Source organism: Porites lutea, chromosome 14 (genome assembly GCF_958299795.1).
Source record: "Porites lutea chromosome 14, jaPorLute2.1, whole genome shotgun sequence".
Lineage (NCBI taxonomy): Eukaryota > Metazoa > Cnidaria > Anthozoa > Scleractinia > Poritidae > Porites > Porites lutea.
Genome location: NC_133214.1, coordinates 16,084,169 through 16,110,433, shown reverse-complemented (window position 1 = coordinate 16,110,433; position 26,265 = coordinate 16,084,169). Strand labels below are relative to the sequence as shown.

The following is a 26,265-nucleotide window of genomic DNA, read 5'->3' as shown; positions in this document are numbered from 1 at the left end:
AAAACGAGTCCTGAACGGTACCAATTAAGATATTTTAAAAAACTTCATGATGCACCAACAGATATTAATGAGAAAATGTCAACATGCAGCTTAGCAGTATGATTATTTTACACGGCTAGTTAATTTTATAAAATGATGATGTGAAGTTTGTATCCACTTCACTGAAAACCAAATTAGCCAGTTTAAATAAGGCAAATTTACATTATTTGTCTCAAACTAGTCAAAACAATCTCAGCAAAATCTTTATTTGGAAGAGAGTCATTTCGCCAATATTCCAGGACGCAAAACGAACGAAACTTTAAAATGTTTCGCCTTTTTAGAAAGTAAAAAGAACCACCATCCTCGCATACAAACATTTTATTAAACAAAATGATATGAAGTTTGTTTGTGACAAATTATGCAAATCTGTCCCGGACTTTCCCTAAAATTGCGACAAACAAAACCGCTTTGTCCATAAACGATGTCTCTGATAGCTGGGCGTTATTCACAAAATCTCATAGGAGCCGAATTCGCTTGGACTACCGACACTTAGCTATGATCAGATCGACTAGTTCTAACGGGGATCATAGTCATCATACAACCAAAATGAAATTCTCTTTGGTGTTCAAATGGTTAACTACTGAATCAAAACCTGTCGTACCTCTAGACTGGTGTCCTGTGAAGCGTGAAAACAAGAGTTCTATCTCGATCTATAGTTTTTGCTGTGTAATGACTTCTTAACTGTTTTAATAAGCCAGCAATGAATCTATTTGGTCACATCATATGAAAAATAATTGAGAGCTCGTCCCTGAACAAGTAACGCAAGCCATAGACAAAAGCTAGCTGAATGAAAATACCTTCCTCACGGTCTGTAGCTTTCAGTGCCTGCCTCGTACCCAGACGTCTCTCTCTCGCCTGCCGTCTGTATCCTTCCCATGGTCCCTTGGGGTTCATCACCAGTCGCTCGCCTCTATATTGCGAAAAACGAAGCGCCTAAGGAGGAGGCTGGTTCAGTGCGTTACTGACTTTTCCTGCACTCTTAATTTATGTACTCGTTATGTTTCTGGTGAAATGACCACTGAAAGCTGCATAAACCAAACGTCAAACCTCAACTAGGCTTCTGTGCCTCTTAACTAGTGCGATGAAACCGAAATTGGCCATCTTTGTGAAAGGCGGATCCTTGCAAAAACAGAGTGCGATCTGGGTAGGAGTTAAAAGTATAGAAATTCAAACTTTAGGGCTGGTTATTTGAACAAAGATTAGACGTCAGGGCCCGCGGAGCAGTTTTTTATTTTCGATATAAGTTAACGAATGTGGCAAAATATATTCGTTATAACGAGGTATCGAGGTTCCACTGTACTTAATTTTATTTATTTATTTTTCAAAAAGTGAGGGGCCCTAGCTCCCCCAGCCCTTCCCCCTGCGGGGGCCCTGGACGGGTTAAACTACCGTTTCATTATATAAAATAACTGTTGCAAAATATGACACTTATAAACTGGTCCGTCAATAGACTAGTCTGAATATCAGGCTTTTCTAAGGGGCTACGAGACAGGAGATTTTCGCTTTTCTTTTCCCCTTTTTCCTCCACAAACACCTGATACTCAGGCTGTCAACAGGCCCTTAACAACTTCCAAAAACCAACCCTCACTTTCAAAACGAGGCCAAGTACATACCTTCCCATAGGACTCCGCGCTCCTCAACCTAACCCCCAATCTTCTCTCACCCCAAAAACACATAAATAGCGACTGGGTACGAGTCTGCCCCCCAAGTGAATAGATCAAATATTTTCAACCTCATTTTGCATGGCAAATAAACGTTTTAGCCTGAAAAAAATCGTGTACTGACATTCTTGTAGCTGAAACGGGAATTCTAGCGATTTGAAGGGTTTTGCATCGGACAACGTTTACCTGCAATTTCAGAGGAAAGTCAGGTACTGACAAACGAAGAGATCGCAGATCTCACCTCTAGCTGATTTACGTTCATTTAAGAGTGTGGGGTGTGTCAGTGTAATCACAGATTATTGATTTGAAAGGCTTCATTTAATATCAGTACAACGCCCAAAGGCAATACTTAGAAGACTCTAAATTAACGTTGGACCAATCAGCAAAGGATAACATAACACACCCATTTGGGCGTGGTTTGCGTTAAGCGTTTTGAAAAACAACATTTTTTCACCTGAAATATGTTCTTGCTTGAACTTAAATTTGAGAGAGAAAAACAAATTAGATTGTTAATAGAGCAAGACTCTGAAAACAAACTAACACAAAGGAAGTCTATCTCATGGTATGCTGTTAAGTTATCACTTTTTTGGTCGTGTGTGTTTGTTTGTTTGTTTCGGGGGTGATTAGAAAAACATGGCATTGAATTCAATAGCTATTGATTTTTCTAAATTAACGTTGGACCAATCAGCTTGAAAGAATAACACATTTGGGCGTGGTTTGCGTTAACCGTTTTGAAAAACAACATTTTTCACCTGAAATATTTTCTTGCTTGAACTTAAATTTGAGAGAGAAAAACAAATTAGATTGTTAATAGAGCAAGACTCCGAAAACAAACTAACGCAAAGGAAGTATCTCTCACGTTATGCTGTTAAGGTGTTACATTTTTGGTCGTGTGTGTGATGCTTGTTTGTTTCGGGTGTGGTTAGAAAAACATGGCATTGAATTCAATAGCTATTGATTTGTAAGGCTTTAAAGATTATCAATGTAAAGATGGGGAGGAATTTTAATTTGGAATTGAACAAATAAAAGGTGATCGCCACAGAAAGATCCAAAACAACTTGGAAGCTAATCCTTGGAGTTGATCCAAACATGGAGAAATCAAAGGAAAGGACCAAATACGACGAGGATTACACTGTTGTTCAAGAGGAATCAAGTCTCTCAATTATGAAACTCTCCAACGAGGAAAAATCGGGCAGTAATGAAATCACTGTAAGTGGTTTTCAGCCTTTACCGAGTCCCTCAAGTCTGTTCAGTCTGCTTCGCCTATCTGGTTCAGAAAGAGATGACATTGAAAGCCTTTGTCCCCTTACTCCGCGCGATCGAGTGTTTTCGCCCGGTGTGAACCTTCAGTGTGAGTTAGAAGAAAGCAATACATGGGATGCAACATGCATAGAAGAAGTGATGATCAAATACACATCTGAAGAGCAGGTGACCGCTGAAAAGCCACTGAAAACAAGCAAAAAGGAGAGCTCACGATATCCAGAAAATAAAGACTCCCAGCAGGTAAATGGTGTACAGATGCCTTTTTCAATCCCGCCAACAAGTCATCTTGCTTTGCGCAGAAAACTCAAACGCCAAGCTTCGTGTCAACTGCCTGATGAAAAGCCCGAAGAAAGCGAGAGCACCGCGGAATCTTCCACACACCGCCTACTATATCCGGGACCAAAAAGCCCTAAAATTAATGCGTGTTCCTCTTTACCTCTCGAGTCCGTCAGAAAGTCCCGCGAGTCAACAACCCGCAAGGTTAAGCAGCCGCCCCACGACCGCAATCTGCTTCCGAGGAGCCCGACGGTTAACCGTTTTCGGTTTCCGAGGACGTTACGCGTTCCGCGAAGATCCACGCGGGATACTCTCACGAGGCCAATGGGTGGCCTAAGCAAGCCCCCTCAGACCCCGCCGGCAATAAAGAACAATTCAAGCTCAAGGCAGCAAATCATCCATCAATCTGGGCAGCGGAAAGTATCACGTTATCACGTGGGTTCCTCGCCAGCACCTGGGCTGTGGGGCCCGAAGCCACAGCGCCCTCCTACCTCCCCCAGGTCTAACGCAGCTAAAATTGGAAAGCTTTTATGTCAGAGGGCAGTTGGACAGAGCGAACCGTGTGTTCTGGGCAAAGTGCTGGTGGGTAAAACAAAAGACGGGAGGCTTTTTGTCCTGCCAGCTATTCCTTTAGAGCATCTCCGTAACAAAGGCTTCACTTTACTCCCGGACTCGTCTGTAAAGAAGGATTTGGAGAGAACTAGCTCTGCTCCTCATCCACCCTCAGGCAAAAGTTGTCTGCTGCCTCCCCTCCCTCAGGCCCAGAGAAAACGCACCGTGTCGAAGACAAGAAGTGCTCCTCTTCCTGATGCCAGCCGGAAAGAGAGTGCACCTTGGCAAGGTCCATCATCTGCTGAAGCTGATTATGGAAGGAAGCAAGGGGAAAAAAGGATTCCTTGATTCGCCAAAGAACTTGGGGGGGGGGGGGGGGGGGCGTGGGTGGGTGGGGGACTGACTCATTAGCTTTTTTTAGCAGCATATATTATGAAGTCATTAGGCCATTTCCGAGTTTATAACACCCCTCACTTTCAAAACGAGGTTAAGTGCAAAACCTTTGTTGTGAAAATGAGTATATAATAGAGAGATTACGATTCATGTTTACGGCAAACTGCAAACGTCAGATTCAAGTTGAGAATTTCTCAGAATAGAAATAAACAGATAAAAACAGTCCAGAACGATCCTTACGGATAAAACTGGCATAAAACTACTTATTCTCGTGTAGAAGCAATAAGCAGTAAACGAAAAATACGGGGAAAACTTGGTCACGTGGTACAAATTCACGCAAACGCGAATCTTAATCTCTCTAATAGTGGGGATAATACGGAGCGGTTCCGCCTGAAAAGGGCACCTTTCTCAGGTTTCAGGTATATGGAAGGGTAGGGATAAGCACGCAAGTCTCTGTTCGATTCTAAGAGGCTTTTTACATGCTACCGGAATGACTTTCATTCGGGAATGAGATTCGTTCCAGAGTGAAGTTCGTATTGCATTCACACGAAAAATTAGAAGGAGTCAGCCTAAGGCGTTCTCTCGCGCCAGATCAGATACCCATGCGCCACTCGCCTTAGACTACACGATATAAACACGATTTACGACTTCCAATACGGAACGAAGTTTGTTTTCAGTTTACATGATACCAGAATGAAATTTCGAACCAGAGCGAGAACTTCATTCGGATTGAAAACCGGGATGACTTCAATCCGGAATGACTAGTACGGGAACGAAATTTCGTTTCGGTATCATGTAAACAAATACAGAGAAATATATGGAAATGATATGAACTCGTTCCAGAATGAAAGTCATTCCGGTATCGTGCTAATAGCCCCTAAAGCAGCACAGACCGCTAGCTAAAGAACTGAAACATTTAGTCCCGGGGGGGAGGGAGTACTTGGGTTAATTTTTTGCTGGGTATGTGCTGCTGGCATGTCAGAGCCCCTACCCCATTATAGTCTATTCTGTAGCCAATTATAGACCCCATCTTAGTCACTTTTGGGCAAATAAAATGTTCACGATCCCAACTTAGTCACTTTTCTATTCATGTATCTGCCTTATTAATCCTTTAAATAGGTCATCTTAAAATGAATTGACACATTCAGTTTTAAATTGAATGAAGAACACTTTACTTTTCACCTACAGTACAAACATCCTGGTACGTTTGCTAACCAGTGTCTTACCTCACAAATACGAAAATGTGCGACCCCATTCTAGTAACTCTATTGAAAATGCGACCCCATTATAGTCAATCCAGTCGTGAAAATGCGACCGCATCCAGCGGCACATCGCCATTAGCCAATTATAAGGAAGTACCCCCAGGGAATTTAGTATATATAACAAAGCAGCATGTGGTAGCTGAAGAACTGTAAACAGGTTATCGTTTTAAATGTAATATGTTTTCTTCTTTAATGTAAGTCAAATTACATCGACTTTGTTTAACTATAATAAAACTGTACTTAATATACGTTAAAATCGCCTAATCATTCCATCCTTTTGGCTGGTAAGGAGAATTCGTTGGTTGCAATAAGAAAAACGCTATATACTGTAAATTAAATTGGAAAAATACTCTTAAATGTAAATGATTTCACATGATCCCACGTCAGTTTCTTAATTACGTGATGTTACGAGCCGTCCCTCTCTCGGGCTCTTTTAATGCGAAGACTTCTTCTGACAGGTTCTTTCTGTTTAGAGAAAGAAAACATAACATTTGTCATGCTACAAACGACATCCCTGTATATTTTGTGGATCAACTCTATCCTTGCTTTGAATTTTCATTGCGGTTGTTTTTGGGCGTGGTGATGTCTGATAGTCAGTTTCGGATATATTTAACAAAAAAAGGATAAGTAAATAAAAATTAATAATAATAATAATAATAATAATAATAATAATAATAATAATAATATTAATGATAATAATAATAATAATAATAAAATGTGAACTTCTCCCTCCACAACCAAGGCAACCTTGTTTGTTATTTCTCGCAGGTATCTTGTCAACGAGCATCACTGTCTAGGGAGGGTAAGTGGGGGATGAAAAATTTACTTTTATGGATCCATAAAAGAGTCTGTAAACCTGCCCGCCTACTCCTCCCCTAAACCAACATTTTGCTCTAAAAGTGAGTATAAACATTGGTTTAACGAAAGGGGTAGCTCGGCAGTTTCCCAAAAGCTTATACAGTCAAAATTCCATGCGTGACCATCTCTCTTGAGCGACCACTTCCCATAACCAATCTTAATTCGGTAAACCCGCCATTAAGCCCCCCAGAGCAGGGGGATTACTTACTTCAGGCCATTTGAGGGAGGGGGAAGCTTATTTGAGACAAGGGGCTTATTTAATTTAATAAAGAACTATAACGCAAAGTTAAAAAGCTCAAATACAAGAAGTTGGAGGTGATGCAGCTGAGGATCAAAGAACAAATCCGACCTTGCAGTTGGCAAATAAACCAGGAGAGGAGGGAGGGCTTAACAGAGAGGGGGGGGGGGGTATTGAATTTCTTCCCCTGAAAAAGGGGGGGGGGGCTTATTTGAGAGGGAGGAACTTAATAGAGAATTTATGGTACTTAGAACTGCTCATCAAAGACCGACTCCCATGAGTGACTGCGCCCAAGTGCATTGATCAGCTACTAATTTTTTACACCCATTGTAGTGGGTATTCTGTTATCTGTGAATGTTGAAAGCTTCCTTCTTTTCAGATTGGATTTAGTAATGTCTTCGTGTTTTTCCATATAACAAATAATGTGTCCCTTGAAAAAATGTTTAAAAATTTCTCAACAATGTTGTTGAAATTGTTTGGTATATGACTACTGCAAACTATAATAAGTTCTAAAATTGTCATAATCTAATTATCAGTTAAAAAAACTGTTACAATCACCTTCGACACTGGTGTTTTGGTTTTGCACTGTTTCTTAATGACCTTTTTCTTGTTGTTCTCTGCCACAAAGGAAAATAGCAAACAATGTTAAAGCTAAGAGGTATTATAGTACTGTTATTTCAGGGAACAATAAATTTTGAATAACTAGTTTTGCCATTTATAATAATTATTGTTTCCACAAGTTGAATTAATTTGGAAAGTTTTTATAAGCTCATTTCTTAACTTGGGTAATCGCACCAACTTGAATGAGATGTTCACAGTAAACTTGATTCTTAATCTCTCTATCAACAAATCCCAAGCACTGTAAGCAAGCAACAAGCTGGGACTGCTTTTTCAAGTTTTCCTTCATGTAACTCATTTAAATCTATGCGAATTTTACCCATCCATGCTATTTGGCTTTTTGCTAAAAACTTAGCAAGTGAAGAGGCTCCCTGTCAGCCTCCTAACTTTCTCTGTTCTGTACTCCCCAAGAGAGCCAGCTCACAGGCTTTTCATATCAATTTTATCTTATATGTTTTTCTAAAGTTTGGAGATATTCTGTGATTGTTTGATATATTAGTGCTGAAATTGTATAAAATAACCCGACATAGTCCTTTTGCTACATGCATGATCCGTGGTGACTGTTATATGACAAACCTTTTTTCTTTGTTTTAACTGGTGCTGCTTTTGTTTTCTTTTTCTTAGGAGAAGACTGCTCCTGTAACAACATAACACATTTGCCTGTCAGACAGTTTACAAATAAAGTGCAAGCAACTCTAAACTATAGCACTGAACAATAGATCTTCCATTGACAAAGCTGCAAATGTAAAAATAAAGGATGTAACTATGTCACTATTTTGGTTGGATTCGATTAATCAAGGATAAATTACACTTCTTTAATGAACATTGTGCCTGGTAGATGAAGGATTTCCAGGCAGAATGAGTGGTACCTTTGCACAAGTCCTATCTGATATTGTTACATATAAAACTATTAACTTACCACTTTGATGTTTGTATCATTGTCTTGTTCTTCATTGTTTTCTTTTCTCTTCCTCTTCCTAGATTTCTGCATCCCTCTTGATTTTGCCTCTAGACATAATCAATAAATTTAATTCTTGTAATGGCCTTGAAGATAGGCTGAAAACCTGTTTTTCTTAAAAATGTTGTTCTAATAAAACTTAATATGCCCTCTCAGTAGGATTTAATAATAATGCTCCTTCCTCTCTTATCTACTGCTCAGACATTCTAGTTCCACTCGTTTGAAATGTTCCAGTGTTAAGATCATCGTGTATTCCCCCGGGGAAGGGGGGGGAGGGACTCCCATATGAAAGGGGTTGCATTCAAAATTTCCGACAAGCATCCCTTTCCCTTTCATACGGGAGTCCCCCAACCCCCCCCCCCCCCCCCCCTTCATGGTGTATTCCACCTTAAAATGAACCATTTTAACTGCACTGTATTCCCCAACCCAGAAAGGACATGACGACAGATCAAGGGAAGAGAGGGTTAACCAACCATTCAACCAATGTTGACCCTTTCTTATTTTCTGGTGGCACTGGTGTGGTCCCCTCTACATTTTTTATCACCTCACATTTCATACATATGATCGTAAGTGGTGGGGTGACAGTCGACCGTAGTTAATAGACTGGAATGGTTATGAAACCTGTCAGACTCCTTTGTTATATGTTTTTGTGGACCTGACAGTGTACAACGTTCAATAGCATTACTAGTATTTTAATCTTATTGACCAATAAACACGTCCCATTAATTTATTCCATCACAATTTGCCACCAGAAAACAAAGGATTGTGCATATTTGGGGAGCCTCCACCATAAACTGCAGTACCATTGTTTTTATCTTTGATATTTGTTGTCTTTCATGACCAGTGTTCTCTAATAACTATGAATAGACAAATAAATACATGAACTGATAATCTGGCAGCCAGTGGTGCCCTTGTATGCTGATGTCCGAGCTTACTGCTGAAATAATTAAGGAGGAAGACACATAGAAGTGTTCTCTGATCAACTATGACATGACCATGATTCAAATTACATTGAATCTTAAGGATGTTCACATTAGATAACTTTGCCCTCACCTTTGGGTACCATTGGTCCAGCTTCACCCTGTCAAAAAGAACAGAGCAAGATCATTGGTTTTCAAAAGAAATTTTGGACTGAGAGTTATTAAGTTGATGAAATTTTTAATTTTTTGCTGTTTGTTGTAAACAAAGACATGTTTCTCAGCTCAGACATGAACAAGTGACTTAAAATTTAGTTATTTTATATGAAATTGAGGCCAAGCGCCAAACATTTGTGCATGAATATAAGCATTAAATATTATACTAATAATTATTATTTACATTACAAGGGAATTACACTCATTTTTCACTAATATCCCCTCTTTGGAAAAGTTCTAGGGCAATGGAAAACTTGGCTTATTGTAAACAGACAAATTGAATTACTGGTAAGCTTAAATGGCATATCGAATACTGTGTGGTACAAAATTTTTGCGGATTCTAATTTTGTTTTTTTTTCCACAATCTGCAAAAATAAGTTCCTGCAAAAATTAATTACTGCCAACATCTTTCCTGCGAAAAATTTACTCCAGAGTAAATTAATATTCTCTAACTTAAACTCACTACAAAAAATACAGTACTAGGAAATTGTCTGTTCAACTACAACTTGTCTCAATTGAAAAATAATGATTAAAATGATGGGCAAAACTCCTGTCACTGGTTTTACATAGGGTAAGCATGCTGTAGTATTGTTTGAAAAAAATCATACGTAATAATTACATAATTACATATGATAATGAAATAATAAATAATTCATTGCATGTCCTCAGTAAAAACGAAAATATTATCATTGAGTTGTCCAGGACTTTCTGAAAATCACAAAAATTAATTTCCAGCAAAAAAACCAAACTGTCCTAATGGCAAAAATTAGTTCCCGCAAAATACATAAAATTGCCAATTATCTGCAAAAATAAACTCCCGCAAAAATTTCATGCCGCACGGTTAAAGCCAGCATAAGTTTGATTTATGGAAAAGCAAACAAAACAACAATGACCTTAAACCACATGGTCCTCCCATCATGATCAACCAGGTTTCTCATCTCAGAATTGTAGTAGCACTGAAGCCATTTTTTGAAGCCAGAGTAATCTGAATGATTTCCTGACGGGTCATAACCTTTGCCAGCTGAAAGTTGAGAAATTCAGTGAACTATAAAACAACTTAATTTACATGTATTCAAATGAACAAACTTTTGAATTCTAAAAGAAAAGAATTACTAACAAGTTTACAGTGTAAGGAATATGGAAAAATATTAATTGCAAGGCCATTGAGCCCTTCCCTCCAAAACATCATCACGGTGGGATTATTTGTCATAATTCTTACTTCTTCATCTGTGGATGAAATCCTTAAGTTTGACCATTTAAAATGAAAGCTTCTAAGCAAACCTTCCAGTGGTACTGTTTATTATGCTGTACAAGGTGGTTCTAACTTTTGAGTTTGTGGATGAAATCCTAAAGTGTGACCATTTAAATGAAAGCTACTAAGCAGTACTTTCCAGTGCTACTGTTTATTAAGCTGTACTAGGTGGTTCTGCCTTCTGAATCTGCGGATGAATCCTGTGACGTTACCATTCAAATGAAACCTATTTTGCAGAACTTTTGCAAAGTACCAGCTATTTTTTAAGGACTTTTTTCGTGGAATTTTTTTCTTCAGCCACTATGAGGTGTGAAAGGGTATTTAACCAAATGCTACCACACTGCAAAGGTTTTCTACTGATCACAGCCCAACATAATATCAAGTTGCAATCAACTGTTCTCAATGAAAAAGTGGTTTTGCTCAGTACTGTAATTTCTCTAGTCCTGGAATAGTGAAATTCCGCTGTAATTATTACAGCAGAGAATTGATCAGAAGGCAGAATTTTTAGGTTATATCTACAATCTTGGACAAAACTGTTGAGAAAATTGTATACTTGGACAGCATTTTTCTAAACATCGCAGCTGTACCGGTTCTTCCCTCTCCCCCTTCCCCTGAAAGCAATGTTGTTGTGTATTCAAAAGAAAGCCTGATCCCTGGGCGTTTGTGGGAAGCAACATTGAATTGGGGGAAGGGGCTTTCTTTCCGCAAAGACGTCGTTTTGGAAATAGTTTTGTTGCTTAGGAAAGTGGATATGATGGGGAAAACTTTCTCAAGTAGTTTTGTCCGGGATTGTATTTGACTGGGAAAGGCGATTTGCAGCCTTTAACGCAGCCAAATAAGCCTGTTCTTTATAAATGTAGTACATTTCAAAGAAAAGTAGATAATTAATGCAAAATGAGTGAAAACAGAGGCGTTTATGACAAGAAAACCAATTGTATTGTCTTACTTGATTGGAGTGGTCAGTCAAGAACGTTTGCGAAATTCATTTTCCATGCATGGTTTTTACGCGCGCTTTGAGTGAAGAGTAGCGGGCATACATTGCGCTTTTCGAGGACGAAAAGGACGTTTCCGTCAAGCAGTTTAGCCAGAAAACGGGAATTTCACCCACTACGATTCGATTAACAAATAACACATGAAACTTTTGCTGAATTTTCAGAGCGCGTGACCCGACAACTTTGAACAATTTTCCCATCGCCGAAATAGTCAATGGGCAAGCACTTGCAATGAATAAAAGCATCAAATGGAGAGAGGATGAAATATTTACAAAAGCTGCATTTTTACTTTTCACATTTGAATGCTTACTTTTGAAACTGTGGCGATATCCAGTCCAAAGAAACACACTATGAAATCTAGAAATGTCACGCGCGATAACGTGACAAGATGTACTATCGCGTGACATGTAAAAGTGCACGTTTTGTCTTCGGGTTACAGCAGTGACTGGAAAAAATGATGACCTAAATTGATAATTTGTAAACCAAGGCTTGGTAAAAGTTGCCATAGTTGACTTCTAATCTTTTTCTTTCCACAATATCTGCAAGTCGGAACGATTAACAGGACATTTTTGAGCGGCTGCGAAGATTAGCAACGGTTAACAACGATTAACAGGGAAGTTTAATAAGAATCAGAAGGTCATTCTCTATTGAAAACGAACTGGTGTTAACCGTTTCAATGCTTTGTTAATCGTAATATTATTCTATCCATGGAATTATCATAAAAAGTTAACCGACTTTTAACAAACAAAGTTTCTGTAACACCCATAGTTTAACCAATTATAAGCTCTGAGAAGCAATTTCCACGTGACGGGAAACGGTTCCATATCGGATTGACTATTATGTCCCTAAATAAACACTATGAACTCCTTTTCGTCGAAGAGAACCGTCATCCAAGTCTTGTTCAGACTCTTCTGAAAAAGATAAATTACTTTTCACATTTTCCGAGCCTTCCATTCCGGAAGTACAGGAAAATATGTAACAATTAGCACGCGTTGTTCGGCTATAGCGAAATCTGACTGTTTTAAAGAGGGTGCTGCAAAAAACGTATATGAGGTCTTGCCTTCCTATGAGAAGATGGTGTGGCGTGAAACTTTGTGCTCAAAATTGCTTCTGTAAAGTGTTCTTGATTAGCATGTTTTTGTTTTGTCCTTGCAAATATTCTTGCGAGAAAATGCGAATCACCTTGTACACAATCTTGGACAAAACTGTTGAGAAAATTGTATACTTGGACAGCATTTTTCTAAACATCGCAGCTGTACCGGTTCTTCCCTCTCCCCCTTCCCCTGAAAGCAATGTTGTTGTGTATTCAAAAGAAAGCCTGATCCCTGGGCGTTTGTGGGAAGCAACATTGAATTGGGGGAAGGGGCTTTCTTTCCGCAAAGACGTCGTTTTGGAAATAGTTTTGTTGCTTAGGAAAGTGGATATGATGGGGAAAACTTTCTCAAGTAGTTTTGTCTGGGATTGTAGCAACTTATTAATAAGAAGATCAATTAAAAACTTACGCAGATTAATAACTTCTTTGGGTACCCGATTACATAGTTCTAAGATGTCCAGACAGTTTTCAAGTTTGACTTTCTTGTGATTGTGGATCTAGAAAGGAAGGAAAAAAAAAAACAGGAGAAAAGTTGAATGTAAAATTTTATGTGCACATAATTTACTACAACTGTAAGTATAGCTGTAGGACTGTTGTTGGAAGTGATTGATTGGCGACGTTTCAACAACCTATGCAGTACAGGGCCTGGTTCCTCTAAGGCCGATTAGTGCTAACCCAGGATTAAAGTTTTGTTCCCTATTTGTATTTACCTTCGTATTATATGCATTGCTTAGAGTAACATTTGTGTTATCATAACTATATCAGAGTAAAAGCCCAACAGTATTTTGTAAGCTCGAGTTACATGTTCTTAGACAAGAAAACCATGCTTAAAATTTGGCTTAATCTTGGGTTAAACTTAACCATCTTTTGAGGAACCGGGTCCAGATAATCAGAGTTTAGGATAATTGTGCACATCAGTTGATGGAGTTAAACTCTGTTTTTTAGCCTGATTGGTCAATCAAGATGCAATATCAGAAACTTTTCCCTTACTGAACATAATTATCTCAACATGTGTAAGCATAATCACTAGACTTGTAGGTTTAAAAGACAAACTGTAATAACAATTTATTATATATTATTGCCCCCAACATAGCACCTCCACTCAGCCATCAGCAAAACTGGATTGAAACAACCTCTGTATGTCACTAATGACAAAGATTAGGGATACAGTAACAAAGGTTGATTTGATCTGAGTTTCATTAAAGCTGCCTCCAATGTATTTTACAGGTCAAATTTGATTTAAGGTTAAAATTTTTCAACCTAGGTTGATTCTCAATTTCCTTTGTTTTCTAGCTAGGGCTAGGAGACAAAAAATGGAAATTGGGAATCAACCTTGGTTTAATCAAAATAAACCTGAAATAAAATTTGACCTGTAAAATACGTACAGGATCTGTTCAGATTTTTGGATCCAAAATTCAAGACTTTTTCCAGACTTTTCTCCAAAACAATAATTTCTTTTTCCAGACTCAAGGTTATCAGATACTTTAGGTGATCAATAGAGACATAAAAAACGCACAGGCAAGATTGAATAATATTTGACCAAAACAGAAAACATTTCACTTCTAATTAGCACTTGTTGTAGCTTTGAATAAACAAAAAAAAAAACACTTTTTACCATTTTTCCAGACTTTATCTCCATTTTCCAGACTTTTTCCAGCTCTGGAAAATTGCTGGACAAATTTCAAAACTTTTTCAAGAATTCAAGACCCTGTACCAACCCTGCATATACCTGTAACTTGCTGCATAACAAATCAAACACATCTTTCATGAAATAGTTACCTCAGAAACATCATTCTCCTGCTTTATTTTCAGCTTTTCAAGTGCAGACCTTGCACAAGTAAAAGGAGGAATGCCAGATCTGATACACAAACAAGCCAAAAGCATGTATTTCAGAAGCACATTAGATCTTAAAATCAAAAACCTGTACACTTGCTTAACAGCACCAATTTAATGACCAGCTCCCAGTTGGCTTCCTAGCTCAATTGGTTACAGTGCTGCCAGGTATTGCAGAAGTCAGCGTTCGAATCCCGGCAAGCCTGACTTTTTTCAGGCTTTCTTTTTGCAACTGCATAAGTTGCATCCTTTACTGCAAATTATGATCTTTTTTAGCATTTTTTATTTTTTTTGTTCATTCGTCTATATGAAAATCATATTGTTACATGAGGGGGGTGAATAGGGGTAGGTAAATCCACCAACCCATTATGATTTATTAACTAAATCCACCGTTAAAATTTCGCCCTTTGTCCGAAATGTGGGCAAAAATATTTTTTTTACACGCAAAGTCCAAAATCTGGGCCCAAAAGATGGATAAATCTGCACTCTGCTGTAATATTTTCAAAATCCACCGGTCCCTTGGCCCGTTCACCCCCCTCTTAATATGTATTCATCACTACAAAAAAATATATTATTCTTTTTCGTAACAGACCTAAATATTATTTCAGCTCTGAGGTAGTTTCCAATTCCATTGAAGTATTTTTGATTGTGCATGACTTCACACAGAGGCTTGTCAAAAATTTTATCTTCTAGGCTGTCAAGAATATTTGATCTAAATTCCTTATACTCAAACATTGGATCAGGGCCTCGATTTTTAGACCACTCATCTGTCAGCTCCCATCGGCCAAACCTGAAAAGAACAATAATATAAATAACATCAAAATATATATCAAAGACGAAAGTAAATTAATTTCATATATTACTATCTAATATTTTAAGGTACATTTTCACACTCTGCAAGTACTAAATGCTAATATATTTAAGTTATAATATATTGAGGAGGGCAAATTCACCTTCAATGTGTAGTTGATAGATTTTTTAGCAAATTTTGCGGTATTTTGCATGTTTTTGTGAATTTCACTGGATTTTGCAGATTTACCTGAATTTCACAGCTCTGTGACTGCTTGAAATATCAGAAGCCCTGCTCAAGGGGTACCAGAAATTTAGTTGTGGCACAAATACTTTTCATCATTTTCTGCTCTAATAGTGGTCATTTTTCTTACCACAACACCCGAAGTTGTACCAGTCCACAATAATTAGTCCCAGAAGATATGACAACCATACCAGTCATTTTCTACAGGGGAAACTCCACTTTCTGGCCATACAGTGTACCATATTCACCCTTTACAGAGTAATCAACCTGTCATCAGGAAAAAATGGCTCTGAACAGATTGAGAGAAAAAATGCCCATGCCCCATACGGACAAAAAAAATTGTGCATACCTCGCCCAATCTGGAAAAAATCTTGGGCCCATTGTTCAAAAGGTGGATACACTATCCACCAGATAAATCATTATCCCGCGGATAACAAAATCAGCCACCTGAGCCTGGTGGAGGAATTATTTTAGAGATGAATGCATATAAAGTGCCCAGGCGCCATACGGACAATCACTAACAGTCTTGCTGCCAGCCAATACTCACAGCAATAAAATAATCAGCAGAGGGACAATGCTTTGATCTTTCTGATCTTTTACAAATTCTCTCAACTAATTCTTTAAGGAACTGTAGGGAGACCAGACTGGAGAATTTGAATATAGATATTGGGGGTTATTGAGTAATTTTTTCTAACTGGAGGTAGCTAAGCTATCCTGAAGCTGCTTCAGCAGTATTGGTACTAAGGGAAACAAAAACCAACCTTCTAACATCCACAAAACTCAATACCATTAACGGCTTGTCTTTCGTGTAAAAGTTCAAGTGTGCATGTTTATGAATATCTTTCACAGGACCAAACGTGAACTTGCCCGACATTCCAAACCTGAAAAGAATTCTCATCCTTTCCTTTCCCCAGCCATTCTCCTGCTTGATCACCTTTGACTTGCATTCTGAGGCGAGAGAAGTTAAAACAAGCGCCATTTCTTTCCCTCTGGATTCTGCATGGATGGAGAATTCACGAGCGGGAAATGTTACATCTGGGTTCTTTGTGCTAACGACCGATTTCATGATCTTCCCGCTAAATACAAGTCCCTTACAAACTCGATTCACCATCTGAGCGTTTTTGTAAAGTTCTGGTCCCTCTGGCATTTTTAAATCCTCAGGCAGTAGTAAATAAATTCAGAAGTTTCTGCAAATGTGCTACAAAATCATTCCACGACCATTGCATAACAATGAAAACTACCAGGCGTTCTTGACAATGGTGCCTTGTCTCTTCTCACCGGGCCCTTTTGTCCCGACTCCCGGAAGGATATTTTCGGGCCAAAATACGTTGCGGGATTCGGGAAAACGAAAAATATCTTGACGGAATTGGAGAGGGATTCAATTCAATGTGGGCACGGGATGCAGGATTTTTTGCCTGTCAGTGTCGGGAATTCGGGAAAACTCCCTCTTTTTCCCATCAAACTGAGGTATAAAAAGCCTTTTTTACAGTGCCTTAAAACACCCGTAAAATCAAAATATCAGTCGAAAGGGCCAATCTACATCTTACATTTATTAGCTTTTACAGCAATTGGTCTTTTTTATAAACTTTATAAACTTTAGTATTTTGGAAACAAAAAACGGGATTCGGGAAGCAATGAAAAAAAGTGCGGGATGTGAGTGAGATTTTCGTCAAAAAGGAGGGGGAAAGCGGTATTACAAGGCCTTAAAACTTTCTTATATCCGTGAAAATATTTAGATTTTTTATGAGTAAAAGGCCAAGAAAACCTCCAAATCACAACAGTTAATATTAATTTATACAACAGTTAATATTAACTTTAACTCTTGGACTAAATTTCCACTTAATAACCGTCAACCGTCAAAAGCTCTAAACTTAAACCGTCAACTAGAGCGTCAAAGCTACGCACACAACTGAGACCCCCCTAAAATACTGCACGTTCGGACTCCTGGTCGGTGAAACAAATAATGACAATATTATTATACTGGCCAAGAAACCACAAAACTAAGAAATCATGACACAAGAACTGAGGCGGGTTATGAAAATCTGTGGTGTTATTTTGGAGTCGGTACGGAACAGCCTCTTCCCCAGGGCTTTTCTCTGGGTACGAGGTTGGGTGTGGAAGTGCCCATAGCTTAAGCCCATAGCGGACCAATCACAGAGCCGCGGTCTTCTACATTCAGGTACGGAAGAGCTCAAAGAATCCGTTCGAATACGCTTTACATGACAAGGGAGTTTTTAGTTGGGCGTAGACTACCGCCGTGTAACGTGTGGTCTATATTGGAAGTTATAAACATGCAATATTACCCCGGAGAGTAGTAGTACCTAGGATTCGCCTAGGATTCGTCCCGCATGAGTAGTAGAGAGGTTGCAAATGCGTGTACAAGTCTACTGTTTGTTGTTTTGTTGAAGGATGCTGCTGTTCTCGTCTCTAGAAAACTTGGCTTTCTTTATTTTTCCCCCAACAATTTGACTCCGCAAGTAATTAGTAATCTTTAGTAAATGCGAATAGATTCCAGAGAGAATGGTATAATGAAAAATTACGATTTATTGGCATATGTTTCAAAGCTTTTTAATGAATATTTGCTTGATTCACTCTTCAAAATGCCTATTTATCCCTTATCTCTTTTCAATAGGCAAAGCTGATTGGCTGTTCCTTCCAGGGTAGTACGAAGTCTTGAACGGCAGGGAGTACTTCAAATAATCACCTATACGGGGAGGCTCCGCCTGAGAGGGGTACCTTCTCCAAGGTTCAGGTATATGGTAGGGGTTTCACTTGTTGAAGTACCGTAGAATTCCGAAAATAAGCCCGGGCTTATCTACGGAAGGAAATTTGCGTTTCAAAATCGACCGAGCTAGCCTTATAGTTGGAAGAAAATTTACCGTTTTTGCTTTGTTTTACTTTGTATTTGAGGGCAATTTTCCAAGTACAAGCCCCCGGGGGCATATATTTGGAGGGGAGATTTAACGAACGGTTTTTTGCGTTACCGGCTTGGGGGGGGGGGGGTGTATATTTGGATGGGCTTATACATGGAGGGGCTTATTTTCGGAATTTTACGGTATATGAAAGGGTAGAAAATCTTTCATGTCGGTCTCAAAGGGGCAAAAAATGCATTTTGTGGCCATGAAAAAGTCTAGGAAACATTCCGGTTTTGTGATTTATTCATATTTTAAATACAGTTCCTTTACAGCAGTTAAAATAGAAATCAAAGTTCTAAACTAGGTATGTGAAAGCTAAGGGATACAATTTGTCAATAGATGGTGTACGAAAGGGGTTCCTTGTCTGTCAAAAATGGTATATTACTCAAAGCCTCCCGGTACAAAATTTTTTTAAGTATTCCCCTCCCCCCAACCCCTCGTGAAAAATACCTTCGCATTGCAAATGATCGTATTCATAAAGGCTTATTTCCTGTTTTTCCAAGTGGTTTTAACTTTAGGAGTTTATTTATCAAAACCAGTGTGTGACAATTCCGATCGCGATGTTCATTTTGTTATTTCTGTCTTATACACGTGCATGATACGCTGATGTACATATCAGAATATTCGAGATTATTCCCAAATCATTATGCCAAAAGGCTGTCAAAGAACTTGAAAACTTATCAGGAAGGTTGTCAACTAAACATGAAACGTGTCTGACCGCAATTAATTATCTGGTATGCAAAACAAACAACAGCATGTGCCGGTAAAGAATTAATAAAAAAAAGACTTTGTATCGGGCGAGGGATAATTCTGAAGTTCGATTGCAGGCTTTGAAGAAGTCTTGTACTACGTGGTATTTAAATTTATCTGCCCAGTGTGCCGATATCATGCACAGAAAAGAATTACAGACATTTCCCGGGCAATAATAACAGGATATTTTGGAATCTCGTACGAAAAGTCGAACAATAGCGCCACCCGCTTTTCGCGCCACGCGGACTCGCTGTTGAATCACCCATTTGATTGGCTCGTTTGAAAAATCATCATGGCGATCGAAGACGAAGCCCGGTGAAATAAAATTTATCTTTTGGAAGCATTTATAATAAAGCGCCGCCAATGAAAAGCAACAAAGTTAGTGAATTGAAACAAAGACCGCGGTTTAGGGAGGTTCAGATTCTTTACTAGGGTGGCGACTTGAACAGCATATGTAATTCTGGTGTTAAGGACAAGAGGTGAGAATGGCAGCTATTTTTGAAGAAATGTGCCTCACATATAGTGGACTGTGCGCCTTTTTGTTTTCCTTCAGCTTTCTTTGGGGGTTCAGTGTAATTCATGGTGTACAGAAATGCAATAATAATAAAACTTTTACAGGCTTTGCCCGATCACCGTGACGAGAAATGTTAAAAGCTATGGAGAAGAGATGTTATGGAAAGTGTTTTGTTTAAACAACCTGTCCTTCTTTTGAAGATAACGGTACTCCTCTAATCATGTAACCATTTGCTTTTGAAAAATAACACGTCCCGGGCAACACAGTATCGACTAGTTGAGCACGTTTTCCTTACACAATAATCAAAGGTGTTGGGCAAAGTGTTAATAGCCTACCGGTAATTTACTTGTTCGCTGATGAATAACTTGCTTGTTCACCGGTGAATAACTTCCTTGTTCACCGGTCAGTAATTTGCTTGTCCACTGCTCATTGGTGACTAACGAAGTCAAACAAGAGTGATTTATGAGGCCACAAGTTTTTATAAACTTGTTTCATTCGGGCCAATATTACTTGGAAAAAATAATTTAGAATTCCGGGTGAGTCTCTTAAATGTCAATCGAGGAAGCCACGACTGAAATTATCCTGAAATTTCCTTGGAGAAAAATCTTTTTCAGTAAAGCTTTTTAACAAATTTCTGCTATCAACTTTATAGGTAACATTGAAAGAATTATAAAAAGCTTATATGATTCTTTTAACAGCTGTATATGACCCTTCAATTTTCACACTTTATCATTGTATGTCAGGCAAAGCTAACAATGATGTGTGTAATAAAGACCCGCAAATTAAGGTGGGCTAGCCAGGCATTCTGAGGGAATTAAGGCAGGCCCGTTCTGAGGGACTTTCTAATTGAAACGCTTGACAATTCAAGACCATTTTGGATTCTGTTTAATGGAAGCATATCTAGATCAATTGTGTATCTTTTCGCAGGGGCTTGAGATTGCGACAACTTCAAGCGCAAACAAAGTGTGACTCTCTGTACTTTTGGTACCTGTTTTAGAAAAATGATCAAGACAGCGACAGCGTTGCTAAAACTCTTTCGCCCGTGCCCGAAGCATTGGTATTTCAACCGTTTTCACTCATTGTTGGTTAAGATAATCCATTTGTAGAGTTAGATAAAGCGACAGGTTTTTTTGGCCCGCTAAAACACCTGGCTTACTCGGAGCCTAGACCACGGGGCGCAGAAGCCTTGCAGGCCAAGGAATTCAACTAACGGTGTTAAATTTGATAATAATCAAACAAATCAAAATACGGTCACTACGAATTGTCAATGAGCTGTGATTTCTTTCGCTGTTAAATTTTCCCTTTAATTTAGCATCATAGCCCGTGGGTTCGTGATAATGCCTTTGAATCTCATCCGTGACGTCACATACGTTCAAAATGGCGTCTCGCTACATTGCTTTCAATGAACAAGAGTGATGATTAATCACTGTAAAAGAGCTCTAGAATTAATGGCGAGTTACTAAAAGGATCGAAAACAAAAATAACTCTGGGGATGAATGCAACACTATGCATGGATTCTAATTGAACGCCACAACAGCAAAAAAGCTACTATAATATCTTAAGTGCTTGCGAAAGAACCTTTTCCAATAAACTAGGCCATAAATTATAACATCGGTACCTGACATTTGCTCTGGTAAGCTAACAAGCATGTGGCCAGATGTCTTTTAGTTGTTTACAACGGAGGTTTCAATTGCATGCTTGATAGTAACGTTTTTCCCGCCATTGCCAAACAGTACCAGCTGCGATCGAACACGCTAGTTTAAGGTGGCATATGCTGTTTAAAATATTATACGATTTAGTGCATTTTTCGCTAGTTCCGCGGCGAATACAAATAGGATTTCCGAAAACCGCGAACCAAAATTGCGTAGAGTTTACATGAAAAATTTCCGAATGGTAGATTTTTCGCAAAAACAACACGTGTCTTACCAGAGGGGTAGATGTTATCGGCGGCACCGTTCGCCTCTTACCAAAGTTACTTTAACGCAGGTAGACTGGTTCTTCCATGTGCCCTATAGTGCTAAATGTTGTTACAAACGCTTTTGTTTCGTCGACGTATTGCGGTATAATCAGCCAGTTCCCCGCTGCTCAAAGAACAGTCAAAACGAATATACAAAATAAAGTACCTTTTTTATTAATGTCTCGGACGTTAAATTGATACATGGAACACAAAATCAGTTCCAACATGAGTTGAAGTTTACTTATTTTCATCCCAATTTTTGATATCAAATTATGAATAACTATTTACATCTCTTATATTTTTACGAAGCTGGCGGTAACTTAAGTTTAACACTTCACTGAAGCGCGCTTAAACTGCAGAACGTGATGCGGGATTAGCAATACGTAATTCCTGTAAATCTGTAGCTAATAGCATTCTCAATGTCTTAGTTTAAAAAGATCTTGATGTGACTGGGGTGGCTCTATTTAAGTGCGCTTAAAATGCGCTACGCTTTTACTAATATACACAGTATATATTGGCAAATCATATAACTAACGACTACAATCGGATCGTTGAAATGGATTGTCTTTACAAAAACGCAGTTTCTATCTTTGCACAAAGACTGTTAATGTGCGTGTTCTCAGTAACATCAGTAAGTATTCACTTCATCGCAAGGAATTTACACTGAGCTGAGAGGCGGCCGGCATGGTAACCTCAAAAATGGTCCCTAATAATCTCAAACGTCTTGATCGCAATGCGTTCTCTCTATAAACAAACAGAACCGTCTCTAATAATTTCAAACTTGACGATTTCGTGCTGTTGCTGACCTGGACAGGACATCTATGGCGTCTCATAAACAAACAGGCTAGCTCACTTAGAGACAAATTCGACAAAGTTCATTAGCTGCACGGATGGGAAATCTTGACCCCGCGTCGGACAACAACACTTTGCTGTGTGTTTAATAAAGTCACTTCTGATTAGTGGCAGTTGCTTCGGCTCTCGTAGTGAAGGAGCTCTTCCAGATCCTGTATATATTCCATGGCAAGCTTAAGAACTTCAAGGTCTGAGAGATTTTCTCGGTTTTCGTCTTGCGGAAGGACTTCTCTCAGAGCCCTAAACGCGCACTCGACCAGCTCTAGACTCTCAAATCCTTCGGTTTCCATCTCGCTAACTTTGGCGTTCATCTCTGTAATGTACTTGACGCTTTCTTGCATCTGGATAGCCATTTCCTCGCAGTTCTTCCTTTCCCCCAAGCAAAAATTACTCTCGCAGTTTGTGCGAAGTCAAGATGTCGTCTGTTCGTCGGCTGGACTGATTAGAACTGGTTAACACAGTCTTAAAACGCGTCGATTTAACACCACGATTTGTTTATTGTTTTCTACCAACGAAGATATTACGCCTATTGTTCTTATTATGTTATGAGTCATCCCTCCAAACTCATCTATAAACATGAGGCTTTCTGTGCCAAGTGACAATGCAAGCTTTCCGGAAGCTAGATCTTCGAACTCGAGTCAGTTATCGATGGAACAAGCTAGTTTCATCGCGTGCGCTGCTCACCCGGAGCACGTTCCAGAACATTTGATCAACACATGGTAGAAGGACAAACACTATTGGAACGTTGGAAAACTGTCATAAATTGTTTTCGTCCTTTTTCGGTGGCGAAAAATGAACAATCCTTTTCTAGGTGCCAAATTCGCTAGCTATCTTACACTTTACAATAATGACGTTAGTGAAGCGTAACTCGGGAATCTTTTATGAACACAGGTGTGCAGGAAAATTTGCCGGAGCTATTGTTCGACGCATAATAAACAACAACATAGGCATTATAACCGTATTGTCTTTGTCAGAAGACCGAATGTGAACAATGCATAAGGATCGTGGGAAATGCGGTACAAAGCGTTAGTTCACGACTTATTTGCCTGTCTTTCAAGTAGTTATAAAATTCCTATACAACTAAGTTAAGTACTTGTATTGTCATGGAAACGTGCAGAATAGTAAGATAAATTCGAGAGCAATATCGTGGCCCTTGTTACAAAAGAAACGTCATGTCTCTTACTCGTAGACTAATTTTGGCGACACGTACTGTAGTTTTCTTTGGAGTCCGTTGACGAAATCATGTGGTGTGACTATTGAAATAAAATCTCTTCAGCACCTCTTTCGCATAGTGCTTATTTGTATTTTAGTATCGTTTCAAGAAATTCTTTTAAAAATTTTTGTTAAGTTCACATTTTGTACTTAAAGGGAGTACATAGGAGGCTAAGCGTTCTAGAAACAAGCTTCCGCCGCGCCGGACGCCGCCGAACACCCCAAACATATGGCTCGCATTGTCACCAATTTAGCAGCTGAAGAACCTGTGCGCGCTATCGGCGTTTCTCGCGTGGTAATTCTGAAACGATTGGCGCCACAAGGCAGTATGATAACAGCCCGTGTGTATAGCAATGCGTGGCAGCTTAACACACGCAATCCCAGCAACGCGAAACAGATTGAAATGTGTCTTTTCTTATCTGTCTAAGTATGTTGCGGGTAAAATATCGTACGTGAAGGCCTGTGTGTCTGTCAGCGGGAGTTCGTTCAACACGTGCATCTCCAGCGCGATTCTCGACGATCGTAAATAAAAAGCGTGGGAAAATCCGCTCAAAGATGAGTCATGTATTTGTTCGAGCATCGTTTTGAAAATCAATTAATTTCTCGAGGGATTTCGACGCGTTAACAGTGGTACTTAAATATCGCGGGATTTGCAATTAATTATTTAATGAGCTGTTAAATGGCCTTTAGGAACACCAAGTAGAGGTACAAACTAGACTGAACTGCAACTCAAATCGATATAGCAGCGTTTGTGGTAAAGGTTTGGTTATCATATCGCGATTTGAAGGCTTGGAGTGTGTTTTAAGGTCTGACAAAAGTGTGTCGTGTGGCGGAAGAAAAGAGACTTGAGTCAACATTTCGCGCCACCTGTTTGACAAAAATGTGACTTTTAAGACCGGACTTCACAAACATCAAAACAAACGGCGCTAAATCTCGAATAAGGCTGGTTTTAAAAACATTGATAATCCCGCTAAAGAGCGCAAGGTTTCGCGCAGGTTTCTTTTTTTTATTAAACGTCTATCACCTGTCGCATTGATTTGAAGCTATTTAAGAAGCAATTAAACACGGCATTTGAACAAAACTTGACTTGTTAGTCTTTTACAACCGGTTGCTAGGTGTCATTAGTGAAAGCAGCTTAGGAATGCACTCTGAATTCCTTCTCCCAAATTTTGTTCAAAAAAACAAACAAAAAACAAAAAGAAGATGACGAAGGAGAAGAAAAAAAGAAATGAAATGAAAACAAAGATGATTGGAAAAAATATTGGTATTCGTTGGAATAGACAGTCATAGGACAGCTTCCACGATAATTTTCTTGGCTGTTTGTATGACTCTGGTATAAACTAAGCTTTAGGAACGGTTATTAAAATAAAGTTAAGCAAGTGTTTGCTGTTGTCATTTACTGAAACTGTCTGAAGAATCCCTTCAGAAACAATTTTGTTAAAAAACTGTAGTCTGAGGTAGACTATGTTAACCCTTTCATTGCTAACAGAGGCGAAAGTGAAAGTTCACAAAACGTTTCCAATCTTCTTTTTGTGCACCCAAGAAATAAATAGTACAAGGCAAAAGTGTTGCAAAAGAGGTTTCATTTGATTTCACCCACAGACTCAAAAGTTAGCACGACACACTGAATAATTAGTACCATGAAAAAGTACCGCTGAAGAGGTTTCATTTGGATGGTAACACCATTGGATTTCACCCACAGACTCAAAAGTTAGAACGACACACTAAATAAATAACAAGCAGAACTTTCTCGCGATACTTTTACTACGTTTAGGTTATCAATATTCTGTACATGTTGGTTCTATACCGGTAAATCCTTCAGTGCGCCGTGCTTTTCAGTCAGTTATTTAGCATTCTGTACACAGTGCAGACGAAATTGTTAAGGGTGACTATTCATTGCCTCTGGCGAGCGGAGGTTTCTTGTGCAGACTCTCGGTTGCATGCTTTTCACTGTTTCTTGCGGTTGGCAGTACGCCGATGAAAGCCTTCGGTTTGTCGGCTTTTTATTTAGGCTACTAAAGGTATTCTCTACAAGGTGTCAGTTTTTCTTTCTGGTTTTTGTTTTAGTTTACTTTGTGTTTTTGTTTTGTTTTGTTTTGTTTTTTCTTTTTTGCGGACAAAATCTTTGGGCTTTACTATTCAAATTTATTGACCATAGCTGGCAAGGAACTTTTTACCTGTGGCACTTGATGGCATTCAGAATTCAGCTGTATTTAGAGGTTCTTTGCAGATTACTGAAATCCTTCAAAGGTCCAGACTACTGTACTTTAAACAAGAGGCCAGTAAGATAAAATTTATAGAGCTGGTATACCATTTATCATTATTACGTGAGCTCGGCAGACTTCTTAATTTCGTCGCTAAAACTCTAAGGCTCTATTATTAGGTCTTTAGCTCCTACACCGAGTTTAGGACATGATTTGTGATTCTAATGTTTGAACCTACGGATGAAATCCAATGGTGTTACAATTCAAATGAAACCTCCTCAGCAGTAATTTCACATTGTACTATGGAACGTTAGTTTGAACAGTTGAGCTACAGCTTAAACAAGATTTCGTCCGTAAAAACCACTAAAATGTCTACAATGCAGGAAACGCTCCCTTTGGAATCATTT

The 26,265-nt window shown here is 38.9% G+C and overlaps 1 protein-coding gene across 1 annotated transcript; it reads right to left on the bottom strand.

The window, feature by feature from the left end:
* Positions 1-5,595: 5,595 nt before the first annotated feature.
* Positions 5,596-16,762, bottom strand: LOC140924262 (endonuclease 8-like 1). Its single transcript, XM_073374296.1, has 10 exons — positions 16,216-16,762; positions 15,014-15,211; positions 14,368-14,446; positions 12,998-13,085; positions 10,145-10,272; positions 9,172-9,199; positions 8,080-8,168; positions 7,737-7,797; positions 7,101-7,159; positions 5,596-5,911 (listed from the first exon to the last, which is right to left on the bottom strand). The coding sequence occupies exons 1-10, from the start codon at positions 16,599-16,601 to the stop codon at positions 5,852-5,854; spliced, it is 1,176 nt and encodes a 391-aa protein (XP_073230397.1). The 5' UTR covers positions 16,602-16,762; the 3' UTR covers positions 5,596-5,851.
* Between the last annotated feature and the right edge of the window lie 9,503 nt (positions 16,763-26,265).